This window comes from Xenopus laevis, chromosome 4S (genome assembly GCF_017654675.1).
Source record: "Xenopus laevis strain J_2021 chromosome 4S, Xenopus_laevis_v10.1, whole genome shotgun sequence".
Classification (NCBI taxonomy): domain Eukaryota; kingdom Metazoa; phylum Chordata; class Amphibia; order Anura; family Pipidae; genus Xenopus; species Xenopus laevis.
Window position 1 is genome coordinate 111,535,655 of NC_054378.1, and position 18,676 is coordinate 111,554,330.

Here is an 18,676-nt window from a genome sequence, read left to right on the forward strand (position 1 = left end):
AGCTAGTTACACAACAATTGCCTTGTGCTGTTATTGTGCTGTGGCCAATAATTGTGATGGGCGAATTTAATTGCTAGGCATGGATTCGCTGAAAATGTCCACATTTTGCTGCCAGTGAATGTTTGTCGCACGCCAAAATTTGCGCACACATAAAATTGTTGCGCGTCCAAATTTTTCAGACGCCTATAGACTTTAATGACTTTAATGCATTTGTACAAAAGACTCGCGTGTAAAAAATTGTTGCTCGTGTCAAAATTGTCACGTATCAAAATTATTTTGACGACTATTGACGTCAAATTTTTCTCCATTCTGAAAATTTTTACGGAGTTTCGCAAATTTTTCATCATAGCGAAATGGGATAGATTCGCCATCACTAGCCGGGCAATCTGCTGGTGCTGCTGTACCTTATAGCAGTTCCGGTATAGCAGAACAAGTGCATGGGTGTAGAAAAAAGTCACATACAGAAAAGGACTGTGACCCTTTTGCAGGGGCCGAAAAATTGGTTTTTATGCACTAATCATAAATAAACCTGAAGCCTTTGTTTTGCAAGTCCTGTGTCAACATTTTTCTATCTATCTATCTATCTATCTATCTATCTATCTATCTATCTATCTATCTATCTATCTATCTATCTATCATCTATCTATCTTCTATCATCTATCTATCTATCTATCTATCTATCTATCCACACACTTACACCAGCACTTCTGCATAGTAGAAGTTAGAATATTATACCACACACCCTTTAATGGGCTAACTTTAGCACCCTTTGGGGTATCTGCAAGGGGTAACGGGCATGTGACTGCACCACCAGGGTCAGCAACCACACCAGGGGTTATTTGTACATTCTTTCCCATTCCCATTAGAAGTTCAAAAGAATAGGCAAGTCTAAATAGAGAGCAAGGGTGGACAGAGGGTATGAGTGGGCTATGGAGGTGAGGGTGACCTATGGTGTAAATAATGGGGCACACAAATTGTGACTGTGATGGGGCCACGAAAGGCCTATTAACAGCAGTGCAAGAACATTTATTTTTAAACAAAATGGGTAGAACCACAGTGGCAACATGTCCCTATGTCTCTATTTAAACAACCATCACCTCTGTTTCCTTGTAGAACATTTACAGTATAAGCTACAAGGTGCTTCTATAGACTAACAGCATACCTTAGAATATATACTCCACCTAGAGTCTATTATTTCCTCTTCTATTAGTTCAGTCCAGTGGGCAAACATAGCATGACAGGGGGTTTAATGTCTATCTAAATCCCCAGGGTTTGGAATTTCTAACCTGTAGAGGTTACAAATGCACTGTAAGTAGATATGAGGTCCCTTCATTTATTGATGCAAGTCTTGGTCCCAGTGACCACACCAGCAGCTCAAGTGTTAAAAAGAAGCCAGAAACTGTAAGCAATGGCAGGAAGGAAGAAATGGATCTGTAAGGCATATCCTGTTACTGTGACCCACTCCCTAATCTCAGGGACACATTCAGAGCAAATGTTTGTCCTCAGGATGGAAAAGTGGAGTGAGATTTCACAACTATTGTGCTGCCACCTGCTGGGCACATAATTGCTGCCAGTAAAACCCTTTTAAAATTGGGATTAATGGGTGCATTTGAAGGAGAGCACCTGTGTCATTAAATGGTCCTGTTTTTTGTATTGAGATAAATGAAAGTGCAGAGTAGGGATCACAACCAGCACCGTCACATGTATTGATATTCAGTCTATCACAGTTTGGTCCTTTCTCCATTCTCTGATTGCCTTTAGACTCCAGATGGAGTAAGCACAATGCCCCGAGTGAACGGCTAGACTGAAGGATCTAGTCTCTTCATATATCATATTTAAATTGCTATTTGTTTTGGAGGGGGGGGCACTCCCAAAATACAAGTCACAAAGGAACAATGAATTAATCAATCTTTGCTCTGTGACTAAACACATTATAGGGCAGAAGGGTTAACCTATTAGATTTAACTCTCACAATGAAGAGTTTATCATAGTCAAAAGAATTGCTCATAATTAAAAAAAAAACGGCATTTGTCACAAGAGGATTTAATGAGAAAAAGTCATAAAGAGGGGAGACCCATGGGACAGAGTGGGGGTGTCATTGGCAGATTCAATAGAGTTGTTTAGTAGGCTTTAACAGCAGGGTGGGTGAGCTTGGCTGGCCACAAAGGCTGAATGGCCAGTAGCACCTAATCGGAAGAGTGGCCTCACACAGCAGAACGAGTGGATGAGGAACAAACACATGACTGTCACTAGGAGAAACCAATCACTGAGCCAAAGAGCTTGCAGTTGAAGGGTGTTACTAGTTAATGGGAGCAGAGGGAGGTTATGTGTTAATTAAAGTTTTTTATTATAGACACAATAAAGTTATAACCCAATAATATTCCTGCCCTGGTAACAAATTCTATGTAACGACAGAGACTAGACCCATTATAACCAAGTGCAACACACACACACATAATCCAGTATAACATGACATACCTGTGCTCATCTTCCAAGCTCCCAAGAAGTTTAAAAGATGCCCCCCTGTGCTCAGACCATTCTCCAGGGGCCACAGAGTGTGGTGGGCACAGTCCCCCGGCAGCAGCAGGAAAGTGTCAGCTGATCATTGCCCCCCGGTATCAGACTGAAGAGAGAGACAGAGATCCCTGCGCTGCAGCTGCTGCCGCTCGTGTGATTGCAGTGCACTGGCCACATCTCCTCCAGCAGCAGCAGAAGCAAGAGCAGCAGCAGCAGCAGAGAAGGCATTTCCCTAATTCCCTTCCTGCAGAGGAAGAGAGGGGGACCCATCTCCAAACAAGGGACTGGGACCGGCATTTAAAGGGACAGCCTTTTTTCCCCAAACGGACTAGCCAAGAAAATCACGTGCTTGATGCTAACCGTATGGATTATCATCATCATTTATTTATATAGCGCCGACAAGATACGCAGTGCTTTACCTTAGTTATAACAAACAGGGAATAAATGGTGGATAACAAACAAGGGTTACAGAGTACAAAATGACTAGGTTAGGGTACAATTGAGACAATAGGACTTTAGAAACAATTTTGTGATTTATGACACAGCAATGATTAATTAATTAAGGTACATTGAATAAGCTTCTAGAAACAGGTGGGTCTTTAAGGTTATAAGTATAAAGTGAAGGGAAAAGGTAATGTACCTATCGCCTGTCCTAACAAATGCCAGGGGAATATGCCTTTTACCCTCTCTAAACACACAGTAAGAAATCTCCTTATCACATAGAATAGGGTTCTATATATATATTTTTCTCTATGCTACAGTATGTTGCTACACCCCTTCCATCTATCCCAGCACCTACATATCAGCACCTACACCTGGAACAGCTCCCTCTCCCTCCTGCATACACTGACAGCCACCCTGAGTTCACCTGCCTGCACCTTCCTTGTATATACACATACACCTCTCACAGAAGGGTTATACACATCCATCAGAAATATATAAACTAAAGAGCCTATTATTTATATCACAACAGCCTGATTATCAAGTTGTGTATTGATTTTCAGCAACCAGTTTTTCTTTGCACCTTTCATCCATTGTGGTATTTTACACTTTTTTTTTGCCAGAGAGGCATTTTTCCCATTGAAGAGTTGCCTGAGGTCTGAAGTGGTGGCATCAAATTGCTGCGTTTGGCCGGTGTAAAGTAAAACACACCCCTTGATAAAGTTGCCATTTATTTTACACTGATTTTTACACCATTTTTATGGATTACCGGTAATCATTTTACCACTCTCTCCAGCCAACTAACCTTTACATCTTTTTACAGCCACACAAGCACACAAGTTTCCCACAGTTTCCCAGTACTCTCCCTCCCATATACAGCTTGATATAAAATATGCCACTCTTAATATACAGGTAGACATGTGTATCCTACAAACATCTACTACACAGACATACATGTATCCTACATGTCTCATACACAGACACATGTACCTCCTACACAGTCCTAATACAGATACATCCTCCTAATTCACAGACTCACATACCTCCTGTACTCTTATAATACACAGGAACACATATTTTCTACAAAGTCCTAATACACAGACACAAATACCTCTGACACAATTCTAAAACACAGACACACATACCTGCTGTATACTTCTAATATACTGAAGGCACAGAAACATTCAACACAAGCAACCAGCCAACCTAATACAGGGGCATTGAATCTTCCATATTCCATCCTAATACACTGACACAACTACTTCCTAGACACTCCTGATACACAGATACTGTACATATATCTTCCTATTACAAAGATACATTCATCTCCTACAGACTCTTGATGCACATAATCACAAACACACAAGCTCTTAAACAATCCTAATACACATATAAACATGAAGAGTTGCAGATCACAGACAAAAACACAACATTATATATTCTTGTTTTACCTACCCTCTCAATTACAGATGGCAGTTCTCCATTTCTCACTGTCTAGGACTGGGAAGGGAACACTGGGAGTTGTAGCACAGACACCAGTGCAAAATGTGGTCTCCTCCTCCCATCACTCCTTTCTCTTAATCACAAACATTTACAACCCCCAAGGCAGTGTGCAAAGTGCAATAAATGGCACAATACTTCTGTTGTTTGCCCTTTGCTTGCTACCTACCTCTGTTCCAGGACTGGCACAGCTCTCTGGGCTCCGTTTTGGAGCTCCAAGACCAGTGGCACTCACGTTACAAAAAAATATAAGTTCCTGGGTGCAGTCATAAAATATAGAATAATCGAACAACAATGTCCGCACTCTCAGGTCTTAAAAACTGAAAAGGTTATTTATTGAAAACTACTGGGGTTTCGGCTAACACTCTTTATCTTTCATAAAGGCTACTATCTTTTAATAAAGGCTACTGAAACATCAGTCTCTGTGTTTTACACACACATATCACAAAATTCCAACATTTCGGTCCTCTTTGAAAACTTTTTCAAGGATATATATATATATAAGTACAAGGAAAATGAGTGCACACTGGGAACCTATCTGTAGGTTATTTTAAAAACATAATTTTATTTAAGTTAATTAAAAAACAGGTCGATGTTTCAGTACACCTCTAGGACCTTTATCAAGAGTGGAGTGCGGATAAACCAAGATTTTTCCTAGTATATATATATATATATATATATATATATATATATATATATATATATATATATATATCGCTTTATATTTCACATGTACTGAACCATCAGTAGCACAATGCATCCCACCAAGTCTTATCACCCTACTGAAATTAAATATAAAATTAAAAATCCACCTGATATTACATAGAAACTGTGCAGAAAGTAATCCACAGACTGACTGTTGGAAAGAAAGAGGAAAGCCAACGTGTTTGCTATAAATTATTAGGATTGCAAGTGGGTGGAATAAATTTAAGCCTTACAATATAAATGACACCGCTTTGAATTACATTTCCAAGTTCATTTGACTGACTTCAGCCGAACAGCTAATTCTTCCATCAAACCAGTCGTCTCTGATAAACGGGACATAAATATTTCATCTACTAACAAGTTGCAGAATAAAAAAGAGTGAAAAAAGAAAGGATAAGAAGGCAGATTAATTGCAGATTGGCAAGTGTTTAACCTCTTAGACTTTGGAATAAACAGGGAGGCTGTCAGCCATAATGAATTGCTCTCTTTTCTGCAGCGCACCGGCAAGAACGCAGGATTTCGTTCCTGGAAAATATTCACAATTAATTTTCATGAAATGTATTTTACTAATTCCATGTGACAGAATAACCAATGTCTCATTAAGGAAACCAGAGAAGTGAATTAGTGCAGGACAGAAGGTTGCTCCTTGGACTTCAGAAGGGATCCCCAACCTTTTGAACCCGTGAGCAACATTCAGAAGTAAAAGGAGTTGGGGAGCAACACTAGCATGAAAAATGTTCTTGGGGTGCCAAATAAGTACTGTGATTGGCCGTTTGATAGCCCCTATGTGGATTGTCAACATACATTGAGGCTCTGTTTGGCAGTGCACCTGTTTTTTATACAACCAAAACTTGACTCCAAGCCTGGAATTCAAATAAGCACCTGCTTTGAGGCCACTGGGAGCAACATGCAAGGTGTTGGAGCAGTGCCGGGCCAAATAGGCCGGGCGCCCTAGGCAATCCGGGCCGACTGCTTCACCCCCGCCACTCGCGCATGTGCAGAAGGGTGCAAGCAGCGAGAAAGCACTAGTGCGCATGCGCGGAAAAGCGCCAAGGATGCACGAGTGCGGAACAGCGCCCAGGACGTGCAAGAACGCATGTGCCAAAGTGCGCACACTACCAACAATTTCTACACAGCTACTGAACACAGTGGTCCGAACTAGGGGAAGCGTCAGAAGCGGTAATGTGCCTGGCACCCATCTGCCTTTGCACCCTAGGCACGTGCCTCTTCTGCCTACCCCTAGTTCCGGCCCTGGGTTGGAGAGCAAGATGTTGCTCACGAGCTACTGGTTGGGGTTCAGTATTACTCTGTGGTTAATCCTTTGTCGGGCTCCCTTTAACTTGCAGCAAGGTTTATAGATAAGATATACAACATGATGGAGCCAATTTACTAATGTCAATGTAGTTACCTGTAAAATCAAGGAAATCAGCAATTTATTTTTAGAAGTCTATTACAGGCTAGTCACGCTAGTGAAAGACAATAAAGATTTCTGTGGTTGCTACAAATGCCATTTAACAACTGTATGTTAGTACATATATACACCCACTTGAATTAAAATTGATGTAAGCATAAGTAAGTTAACAATGTTTTGCTAGGGAGAAATTAATGCTAGAGAAAAATTGCTAAGAAATCTTTAAGCTAACAAATCTTCGCTGACTAAAGAATGCCAGCCTTCTTTTGCTGAGATGAAATTGTGCATAGTCACAAAATAACGTCTGACATAGTTGTACGAAGTACGGTTAAGATTTCTGAAGCGAAAATTCCCATGTAAGTAAATGTGACTCTATGGCTCCATGTAGCTTTTATCCAGCTGGATTTTTTAAACTTTTCTTACAATATCTAAATCATGAATTACTGGAGGTTGGCATTATCTTGGGACCAAATGCCATCAAGGTTGGCTGAGTTGGCAACCTATGTATGGACATATCTGGCCAACCCAATTACACTTCCCATCTCCCTGCCTGAGACCCTGGGTGCTGCTCCTTGATCTTGTCTGCAAGAAGAAAAAACAAATTATGCATGGAGGAGGGGGAGGGGCTGGTAGAGGTGGGTTGCAGCTGGGGTCCCTGAGGCAGCAACCCCCCGGTGGACCCAAACCCCCAGTCACATACTGCTGAGGAATTACTATTTTAAGCCTTACGGTATTAAAACAGCAAAAACGTGTGAAGTCTGTTGTGGCTATTGATGCTACCTGTTGTGGGAACCCTGGAATTATTGCTATGTCAGAAAGACTGCAGCTCCATGGTTCCCCAGGGTCAATAAGCACACTTGCTCATGAGTGACCACATCAGAACATAGTGGGCAGGAGCAATGGTGCTTAGCACAACTACAGTATATGGAAATGCTAGTAATGTATTTAGAGGCATGTACCTTTAATGAGTGATTTCAATATATGGTGGCAGATTAATGAGAAGTGGAGCCCCTAGGCTACATCCACAGGCCCCACTTCTAGGCTATTGCTGGGTCCGGATGCGTGCAGATCCAGGCACACTTCCACCTGAACTCTCTACATTGTCCGCCTGCCTTCTTCTCCCAGCAGTTGCGCCGGAATGGACCTAGCAATGCATACAAAAATAAATATTAAAAGAAAAGAAATAGTAATAATAATTGAAAAAAACTAGATGGGCCCCTGACCTGTTCATTAATCCAACCTTGTCAATACAGGAAATATTTCCATTCTTTTTAGAGTGGCCACAACTGTACTTGCCCCTATAAATTACCTCTTTTTCATATTCATTATACCTTTGAGTTATGATGTATAATTACCACTAGTAGGGATGCTCTGTAACATTACACAGTATAAATAAGGCCATAGCTTCCAAGCACGGACAGCTGTAATGCATGTCTCCTAGAAAGAAGTCTTGGGCCCACTTTGTAGTCCAACATTTGGCCTACTTTAGAAAACAAAAAATGCTACAGATAAGAATAGGAAAGAGTTATGTGCTTCAATATTATTTCATTGGAGTCTCCATCAGACATGATGTCACTTTCTGTCTGCCACAATTAGTTTTTTCCCAGCTAATATCTACATGCATGTCATTGTTTTTCTTTCCCTTTATTCATTTGTACATGAACTGCTTTCACAGGAATAACAATGCTGACTTAATTAAATTGAGGGAGACACACAGGAGAGGAGAGGCCACCAAGGACTGGGCCTAGGGTGGCAGGATTTTAGGGGTAGGCATGCTGCCCAGTCACACCCACATTGGTTCAGAAACATTGGGGAGTTCCGATTCCGATTTTGACAGCTCAGCCCACAGTCCTGGGTTTCTTGCTGAAATGCCCTGACTTTCCCTTTGATCTCCTGCACACTAGAAAAAGATACATAGTTTCTGAAACTTAAGAGAGCCCAGAAAACTCAGAAGGTGCACTTAGATACTTTTGTAACAATTTAAGATAAGCAAAGATACAATTTAAGATAAGCCAGTCTCTTGGGAGAACTCAAGGGCAATTCACTTTCATTAGCAAAACTGTTATAACACATAAAACATTAACCAAAACTCCCAGAAATGTGTTTAAACTTTCATAACCTGCCAAATTTTGTAAAATGGACATGGTAATTAGGGGTGTGGGCATAAAATGGGCAAGGTCAAGAAATTTCGCAACAATGTGAGCAGCACAACTTTTTGTCCCTCTTTTTATTTTTTTAATGGTGGAAAGTATGGAATTGATTAACATGGATTTGTGTCCTGGGTTCAGTTCTATTCAGGGAACAACCTACAGGTGAGTTAAAAGAATACATTAAAGGTGTATTATAAGACCAATGTATTCAAAAAAGTATATAATTTATTTATCAAACAAAATTCTTAAAAACTGGTCAGCCAGGAAACACAATAAATAGATAATCAATAGAAGTGCATAAAAACAATTCTCAAGTTATAATATTTTTTTTTATGTACTTTTATTGATTATCTATTTATTGTGTTTCCTGGCCGACCAGTTTTTAGGAATTTTGTTTGATAAATAAATTATATACTTTTTAAATACATTGGTCTTATAATACACCTTTAATTTATTCTTTTGATTTTGCATTATCCTCAATAGGACCTTGAGGAATGAGGGCTTGTTTTTGACCAGTGAGAAAGTTTTTCCTTAATGCCACAATACCTCAGATTATAGCTACAAGTGAGTTAAGTGGCTCTTTAGTGACCCTGTGCAAAATGTAAACTCCACAGGGGCAGAGGATGAGTAATGGACAAGTCTTTATGAAGTGTAGGGATGTCGCGGACTGTTCGCCGGCGAACTTGTTCGCGCGAACATCGGCTGTTCGCGCTCGCCGAATGTTCGCGAACGTCGCGCGACGTTCGCCATTTTGGGTTCGCCTTACCTGGCGCTTTTTTTTGACCTCTCACCCCAGACCAGCAGATACATGGCAGCCAATCAGGAAGCTCTCCCTCCTGGACCAACCCCACACCCCCTGGACCACTCCCCTTCCATATATAAACTGAAGCCCTGCAGCGTTTTTTCATTCTGCCTGTGTGTGCTTGCAAGAGCTAGTGTAGGGAGAGAGCTGTTACTGATTTCACTGATTTCTTTGAGGGACAGTTGATAGTAAGTTTGCTGGCTAGTAATCTACTTGATACTGCTCTGTATTGGAGGGATAGAAGTCTGCAGGGATTTGAGGGACATTTTAGGGTAGCTTTGCTGGCTAGTAATCTACCTTCTACTGCAGTGCTCTGTATGTAGCTGCCTGCTGTGGGCACTGATCTCTTCTGATCTCATCTGCTGACTGCTGTAATAACCCAATAGTCCTTGTAAGGACTGCTTTTATTTTCTTTTTTGTTTTTTTACTTTGCTAGTTGCTACTATAAGCCCAGTGCTATTAGTCTAGCAGTGTTGGGGAGTGGGACTGGTGTGCTACTGTGCTGCTCCTAGTAGTTCAGCAGCACCAACCCGAGAAAAATATTTTTTTTAATATACATATATTTTTTTTTCTTTTACTTATCTTACTGTTCTTTAACGTGTACAGTGCTGTTGCTGTTCTTCATAGTAGTGCACCAATAGTAGTGCACTTGCAGGCATTATTTGCTCAGTGTGTTCTTCATTTTCAAACAACAACCATCTAGCTGTGTGAGCTTGTTCACATTCTGTCTAAATATCAATAATAATACCGTCTCTAGAAACACCACCCGAGTGACGTTTTTCAGGCAGCAATAATATATTCCGTATCCACTGCTGTAGTAGTGTATACGTTAACCTTGTAGGCATTATTTGCTCAGTGTGTTCTTCATTTTCAAACAACAACCATCTAGCTGTGTGAGCTTGTTCACATTCTGTCTAAATATCAATAATAATACCGTCTCTAGAAACACCACCCGAGTGACGTTTTTCAGGCAGCAATCATATATATCGTATCCACTGCTGTAGTAGTGTATACGTTAACCTTGTAGGCATTATTTGCTCAGTGTGTTCTTCATTTTCAAACAACAACCATCTAGCTGTGTGAGCTTGTTCACATTCTGTCTAAATATCAATAATAATACCGTCTCTAGAAACACCACCCGAGTGACGTTTTTCAGGCAGCAATAATATATTCCGTATCCACTGCTGTAGTAGTGTATACGTTAACCTTGTAGGCATTATTTGCTCAGTGTGTTCTTCATTTTCAAACAACAACCATATAGCTGTGTGAGCTTGTTCACATTCTGTCTAAATATCAATAATAATACCGTCTCTAGAAACACCACCCGAGTGACGTTTTTCAGGCAGCAATCATATATATCGTATCCACTGCTGTAGTAGTGTATACGTTAACCTTGTAGGCATTATTTGCTCAGTGTGTTCTTCATTTTCAAACAACAACCATCTAGCTGTGTGAGCTTGTTCACATTCTGTCTAAATATCAATAATAATACCGTCTCTAGAAACACCACCCCAGTGACGTTTTTCAGGCAGCAATAATATATTCCGTATCCACTGCTGTAGTAGTGTATACGTTAACCTTGTAGGCATTATTTGCTCAGTGTGTTCTTCATTTTCAAACAACAACCATCTAGCTGTGTGAGCTTGTTCACATTCTGTCTAAATATCAATAATAATACCGTCTCTAGAAACACCACCCGAGTGACGTTTTTCAGGCAGCAATCATATATATCGTATCCACTGCTGTAGTAGTGTATACGTTAACCTTGTAGGCATTATTTGCTCAGTGTGTTCTTCATTTTCAAACAACAACCATCTAGCTGTGTGAGCTTGTTCACATTCTGTCTAAATATCAATAATAATACCGTCTCTAGAAACACCACCCGAGTGACGTTTTTCAGGCAGCAATAATATATTCCGTATCCACTGCTGTAGTAGTGTATACGTTAACCTTGTAGGCATTATTTGCTCAGTGTGTTCTTCATTTTCAAACAACAACCATCTAGCTGTGTGAGCTTGTTCACATTCTGTCTAAATATCAATAATAATACCGTCTCTAGAAACACCACCCGAGTGACGTTTTTCAGGCAGCAATCATATATATCGTATCCACTGCTGTAGTAGTGTATACGTTAACCTTGTAGGCATTATTTGCTCAGTGTGTTCTTCATTTTCAAACAACAACCATCTAGCTGTGTGAGCTTTTTCACATTCTGTCTAAATATCAATAATAATACCGTCTCTAGAAACACCACCCGAGTGACGTTTTTCAGGCAGCAATAATATATTCCGTATCCACTGCTGTAGTAGTGTATACGTTAACCTTGTAGGCATTATTTGCTCAGTGTGTTCTTCATTTTCAAACAACAACCATCTAGCTGTGTGAGCTTGTTCACATTCTGTCTAAATATCAATAATAATACCGTCTCTAGAAACACCACCCGAGTGACGTTTTTCAGGCAGCAATCATATATATCGTATCCACTGCTGTAGTAGTGTATACGTTGACCTTGTAGGCCTTGTTTGCCCAGTGTGTTCTTCTTCTTCATTTTCAAACAACAACCATCTAGCTGTGTGAGCTTGTTCACATTCTGTCTAAATATCAATAATAATACCGTCTCTAGCAACACCACCCGAGTGACGTTTTTCAGGCAGCAATAATATATTCCGTATCCACTGCTGTAGTAGTGTATACGTTGACCTTGTAGGCCTTGTTTGCCCAGTGTGTTCTTCTTCTTCATTTTCAAACAACTCCCATCTAGCTGTGTGAGCTTGTTCACATTCTGTCTAAATATCAATAATAATACCGTCTCTAGAAACACCACCTGAGTTGTTGTTGTTTTAAAAATAATGCCAGGCAAAGGCAGGCCGCCACGCAGAGGCACAAGGGGCCGTGCTGCTATGCTATCCTGTGGCCCTAGGAAATTGCCCAGTTTTAAAAAGGCAATGACCCTGAACTCCCAAAATGCTGAAGAGGTAGTTGACTGGCTTACACAGCACACCCCATCCTCTACCGTTTCTAACTTTACCACAACATCCTCATCCTCCACTGCTATGGGCACCCCACGTAACACTTCCTCCACCACCGGCGCCCCTTCTTCACTGGAGTCAGAGGAGTTATTTTCACATGAGTTTCTTGAACTGAGTGATGCGCAACCATTATTGGCAGAAGAAGATGAAGGAGATGAGGACGTTACACCAGATTTAATTCTGGCAGAGAACACAACAGAGATGGACATAATGAGTGATGACGAGGAGGTCCCCGCTGCTGCTTCCTTCTGTGAGCTGTTAGAAGAAATTGATGCATCTGAGGAGAATGAGGATGAGGAGATTGATGTTTTATGGGTGCCCAGTAGAAGAGAGGAAGAGGAGGATAGTTCAGATGGAGAGACGGAGAGTCAGAGAGGCAGGAGGAGAATAAGACTTAGAAGAAGCAGGGAGGACAGCTCGCAGGGAACAGTAGGGCAACAACATGTATCAGCACCTGTGGTCAGCCGGCCAACGCACCCGCCATTGCCGCCAACGCCGCCGACTTCTACTGTTACCGCCAGATTGCCAGCCTCAAAAAGGTCAGCAGTGTGGGATTTTTTTAATGTGTGTGCCTCTGACAAAAGCGTTGTCATTTGCAATGAGTGCAGTCAGAAACTGAGTCTTGGGAAGCCCAACAGCCACATAGGTACAACTTCTATGCGAAGGCACATGAACGGCAAGCACAAAGCACTTTGGGAGCAACACCTCAAAGGCAACAGGCAAACTAAAAGCCACCCTCCTTCTGGTCCAGCATCTTACTGCTCTACCTCTGCTGTCCTTCACCCGTCTGAACCACCCTCCACTCCGCCTTCCACCTTGACCACCAGTTCCCATTCCCAGTCATCTGCCCCCAGCCAAGTTTCTGTGAGGGCCATGTTTGAGCGTAAGAAGCCAATGTCTGCTAGTCACCCCCTTGCCCGGCGTCTGACAGCTGGCTTGTCCGCACTCTTAGCCCGCCAGCTTTTACCATACCAGCTGGTGGACTCTGAGGCCTTCCGCAAATTTGTAGCAATTGGGACACCGCAGTGGAAGGTACCCAGCCGCAATTCTTTTTCAAAAAAGGGAATACCACACCTGTACCACCATGTGCAGAGCCAAGTCACCGCATCTCTGTCACTTAGTGTTGGGCCAAAGGTCCATATGACTACTGACGCATGGTCCTCCAAGCATGGTCAGGGCAGGTATGTCACCTACACTGCCCACTGGGTGAACTTGGTAATGGCTGGGAAGCAGGGAATGTGTAGCTCAACAACGACAGTGGAGTTGGTGTCACCGCCACGGATTGCACGCGGTTCTGCCACCACCTCTACTCCTCCTTCGCTCTCTACCTCGTCTTCTTCCTCTTCTTCGTCCTCTGCTGCTGGGTCCTCCTCCTCCACACCTGTGCACCCCCAGCTCCCCCTAGGCTATTCGACGTGCCAGGTACGCCGTTGTCATGCTGTCTTGGGGATGACGTGCCTGGAAAGCAAAAACCATACCGGATCTGTACTCCTGTCATCTCTGCAGTCACAGGCCGATCGGTGGCTGACCCCACACCAACTGAAGATCGGAAAAGTGGTGTGTGACAATGGAAGCAATCTGTTGGCAGCACTGAGACTGGGCAATTTAACACATGTGCCCTGCATGGCACATGTTCTGAATTTAATAGTACAACGTTTTGTCTCAAAGTACCCAGGATTCCAGGACGTTCTCAGGCAGTCCAGGAAGGTGTCGGCCCATTTCAGACGGTCCTACACAGCCATGGCACGCCTTGCTGACATTCAGCAGCGGTACAAAATGCCAGTCAGGCGTTTGATTTGCGACAGCCAGACTCGCTGGAATTCAACGCTCCTCATGTTGGAACGTCTGCTGCAACAACAAAGAGCCGTCAACGAATACCTGTTTGAACTGGGTGGTAGGACTGGATCTGCAGAGCTGGGGATTTTTTTACCCCGTTACTGGGTGCTTATGCGCGATGCCTGCAGGCTCATGCGCCCTTTTGAAGAGGTTACAAATATGGTCAGTCGCACCGAAGGCACCATCAGCGACCTAATACCCTTCGCTTTCTTCCTGGAGCGTGCCGTGCGACGAGTGACAGATGAGGCTGTAGACCAGCGTGACAAGGAGCAGGAAGCGCACGATTTCTGGTCGGAATCACCAGAACGAACCCAGGCACCTGCTGCAACGCAGGGAGAGGTGTCAGAAGTGGAGTCAGAGGAGGAAGGTGGCTTTGTGGAGGAGGAGGACCAACAGGAGCAGGCTTCCCAGGGGGCTAGTGGTGACCTTTTGGGGACCCCTGGTCTTGTACGTGGCTGGGGGGAGGAGACCGTGGATGATGCAGTCCTTGATAACGAGGAAGCGGAAATGGATACCTCTGCATCCAACCTTGTGAGAATGGGGTCTTTCATGCTGTCATGCCTGTTGAAGGACCCCCGTATCAAGAGGCTTAAGGAGAAGGACCTGTACTGGGTCGCGACTCTACTAGACCCTCGGTACAAGCATAAAGTGGCAGAAATGTTACCAACATACCACAAGTCTGAAAGGATGCTGCATTTAGAAACCAGCCTGCAAAACATGTTGTACAATGCTTTTAAGGGTGATGTCACTTCAGGAACTCATCAACATTCCAGGGGCAGAGGTGCCAGTAATCCTGCCACGAGCGCACCTGCAAGGACAAAGCACTTTGGCCACTCTGTAACGTCAGACATGCAAATGTTTTTCAGTCCAAGGCAGCGGCAGAACCGTTCGGGATCCACCCTCAAAGAACGCCTCGACCGGCAGGTAGCGGACTACCTGGCATTAACTGCAGATATCGACACTCTGAGGAGCGATGAACCCCTGGACTACTGGGTGCGCAGGCTTGATCTGTGGCCAGAGCTGTCACAATTTGCCATGAACCTCTTGTCTTGCCCCGCCTCAAGTGTCCTCTCAGAAAGGACCTTCAGTGCAGCAGGAGGGATTGTAACTGAGAAGAGAACTCGCCTAGGTCACAAAAGTGTGGATTACCTGACCTTTATTAAAATGAATGAGGGGTGGATCTCGGAGGGTTACTGCACGCCGGAAGACTTGTGCTGAGTTTCTGATTCTGACTCCCCATGCAGCTGTCCTTCTCTGCACGCCTCATGACTCCACATACAGCTGTCCTTTAGCGTCCTCCTCCCTCCACCACCGTTACAAACTAGGGTGCAAACCCTACTGGTTTAATTTGAATCCAGGTAAATCCTGAGTTTTTCTGGCCTCTGTGCTTCAGTGGCTGTGACAAAAAAATTGAATATTTTCAGCATTTATATGGCATATTTTTTATGGCCTCTGTGCTTCAGTGGCTGTGACCAAAAAAACCAGAATATTTTCTGCATTTATATGGCATATTTTTTCTGGCCTCTGTGCTTCAGTGGCTGTGACAAAAAAATGAATATTTTCAGCATTTATATGGCATATTTTTTCTGGCCTCTGTGCTTCAGTGGCTGCGACCAAAAAAAACAGAATATTTTCAGCATTTATATGGCATATTTTTTATGGCCTCTGTGCTTCAGTGGCTGTGACAAAAAAATGAATATTTTCAGCATTTATATGGCATATTTTTTATGGCCTCTGTGCTTCAGTGGCTGCGACCAAAAAAAACAGAATATTTTCTGCATTTATATGGCATATTTTTTCTGGCCTCTGTGCTTCAGTGGCTGTGACAAAAAAATGAATATTTTCAGCATTTATATGGCATATTTTTTATGGCCTCTGTGCTTCAGTGGCTGTGACAAAAAAATGAATATTTTCAGCATTTATATGGCATATTTTTTATGGCCTCTGTGCTTCAGTGGCTGCGACCAAAAAAAACAGAATATTTTCTGCATTTATATGGCATATTTTTTCTGGCCTCTGTGCTTCAGTGGCTGTGACAAAAAAATGAATATTTTCAGCATTTATATGGCATATTTTTTCTGGCCTCTGTGCTTCAGTGGCTGTGACAAAAAAATGAATATTTTCAGCATTTATATGGCATATTTTTTCTGGCCTCTGTGCTTCAGTGGCTGCGACCAAAAAAAACAGAATATTTTCAGCATTTATATGGCATATTTTTTATGGCCTCTGTGCTTCAGTGGCTGTGACAAAAAAATGAATATTTTCAGCATTTATATGGCATATTTTTTATGGCCTCTGTGCTTCAGTGGCTGCGACCAAAAAAAACAGAATATTTTCAGCATTTATATGGCATATTTTTTATGGCCTCTGTGCTTCAGTGGCTGTGACAAAAAAATGAATATTTTCAGCATTTATATGGCATATTTTTTCTGGCCTCTGTGCTTCAGTGGCTGCGACCAAAAAAACCAGAATATTTTCTGCATTTATATGGCATATTTTTTCTGGCCTCTGTGCTTCAGTGGCTGTGACAAAAAAATGAATATTTTCAGCATTTATATGGCATATTTTTTCTGGCCTCTGTGCTTCAGTGGCTGCGAACAAAAAAAACAGAATATTTTCTGCATTTATATGGCATATTTTTTCTGGCCTCTGTGCTTCAGTGGCTGCGACCAAAAAAAACAGAATATTTTCAGCATTTATATGGCATATTTTTTATGGCCTCTGTGCTTCAGTGGCTGTGACAAAAAAATGAATATTTTCAGCATTTATATGGCATATTTTTTATGGCCTCTGTGCTTCAGTGGCTGCGACCAAAAAAAACAGAATATTTTCTGCATTTATATGGCATATTTTTTCTGGCCTCTGTGCTTCAGTGGCTGTGACAAAAAAATGAATATTTTCAGCATTTATATGGCATATTTTTTCTGGCCTCTGTGCTTCAGTGGCTGCGACCAAAAAAATGAATATTTTCAGCATTTATATGGCATATTTTTTATGGCCTCTGTGCTTCAGTGGCTGCGACCAAAAAAAACAGAATATTTTCTGCATTTATATGGCATATTTTTTCTGGCCTCTGTGCTTCAGTGGCTGTGACAAAAAAATGAATATTTTCAGCATTTATATGGCATATTTTTTCTGGCCTCTGTGCTTCAGTGGCTGTGACAAAAAAATGAATATTTTCAGCATTTATATGGCATATTTTTTCTGGCCTCTGTGCTTCAGTGGCTGCGACCAAAAAAAACAGAATATTTTCAGCATTTATATGGCATATTTTTTATGGCCTCTGTGCTTCAGTGGCTGTGACAAAAAAATGAATATTTTCAGCATTTATATGGCATATTTTTTATGGCCTCTGTGCTTCAGTGGCTGCGACCAAAAAAAACAGAATATTTTCAGCATTTATATGGCATATTTTTTATGGCCTCTGTGCTTCAGTGGCTGTGACAAAAAAATGAATATTTTCAGCATTTATATGGCATATTTTTTCTGGCCTCTGTGCTTCAGTGGCTGCGACCAAAAAAAATAGAATATTTTCTGCATTTATATGGCATATTTTTTCTGGCCTCTGTGCTTCAGTGGCTGTGACAAAAAAATGAATATTTTCAGCATTTATATGGCATATTTTTTCTGGCCTCTGTGCTTCAGTGGCTGCGAACAAAAAAAACAGAATATTTTCTGCATTTATATGGCATATTTTTTCTGGCCTCTGTGCTTCAGTGGCTGCGACCAAAAAAAACAGAATATTTTCAGCATTTATATGGCATATTTTTTATGGCCTCTGTGCTTCAGTGGCTGTGACAAAAAAATGAATATTTTCAGCATTTATATGGCATATTTTTTATGGCCTCTGTGCTTCAGTGGCTGCGACCAAAAAAAACAGAATATTTTCTGCATTTATATGGCATATTTTTTCTGGCCTCTGTGCTTCAGTGGCTGTGACAAAAAAATGAATATTTTCAGCATTTATATGGCATATTTTTTCTGGCCTCTGTGCTTCAGTGGCTGCGACCAAAAAAAACAGAATATTTTCAGCATTTATATGGCATATTTTTTATGGCCTCTGTGCTTCAGTGGCTGTGACAAAAAAATGAATATTTTCAGCATTTATATGGCATATTTTTTATGGCCTCTGTGCTTCAGTGGCTGCGACCAAAAAAAACAGAATATTTTCTGCATTTATATGGCATATTTTTTCTGGCCTCTGTGCTTCAGTGGCTGTGACAAAAAAATGAATATTTTCAGCATTTATATGGCATATTTTTCTGGCCTCTGTGCTTCAGTGGCT

At 41.8% G+C, this 18,676-nt stretch overlaps 1 protein-coding gene across 3 annotated transcripts in view; it reads right to left on the reverse strand.

The window, feature by feature from the left end:
* Positions 1 to 4,521, reverse strand: part of LOC108715864 (FYVE, RhoGEF and PH domain-containing protein 5) — a 116,211-nt gene extending 111,690 nt beyond the window's left edge. The window contains exon 1 of one of the 3 annotated variants that reach the window (XR_005961023.1): positions 2,479 to 2,744. Coding sequence is in view for 1 of the 3 variants with exons in the window: in XM_018261375.2 (XP_018116864.1) it covers positions 2,479 to 2,488 (10 nt within the window). In the remaining 2 variants the exon portion in view is untranslated. Of the gene's footprint in view, positions 1 to 2,478; positions 2,745 to 4,413 lie in introns of those variants that run through there. The other 2 variants (XM_041561716.1, XM_018261375.2) reach the window with 2 other exon arrangements.
* Between the last annotated feature and the right edge of the window lie 14,155 nt (positions 4,522 to 18,676).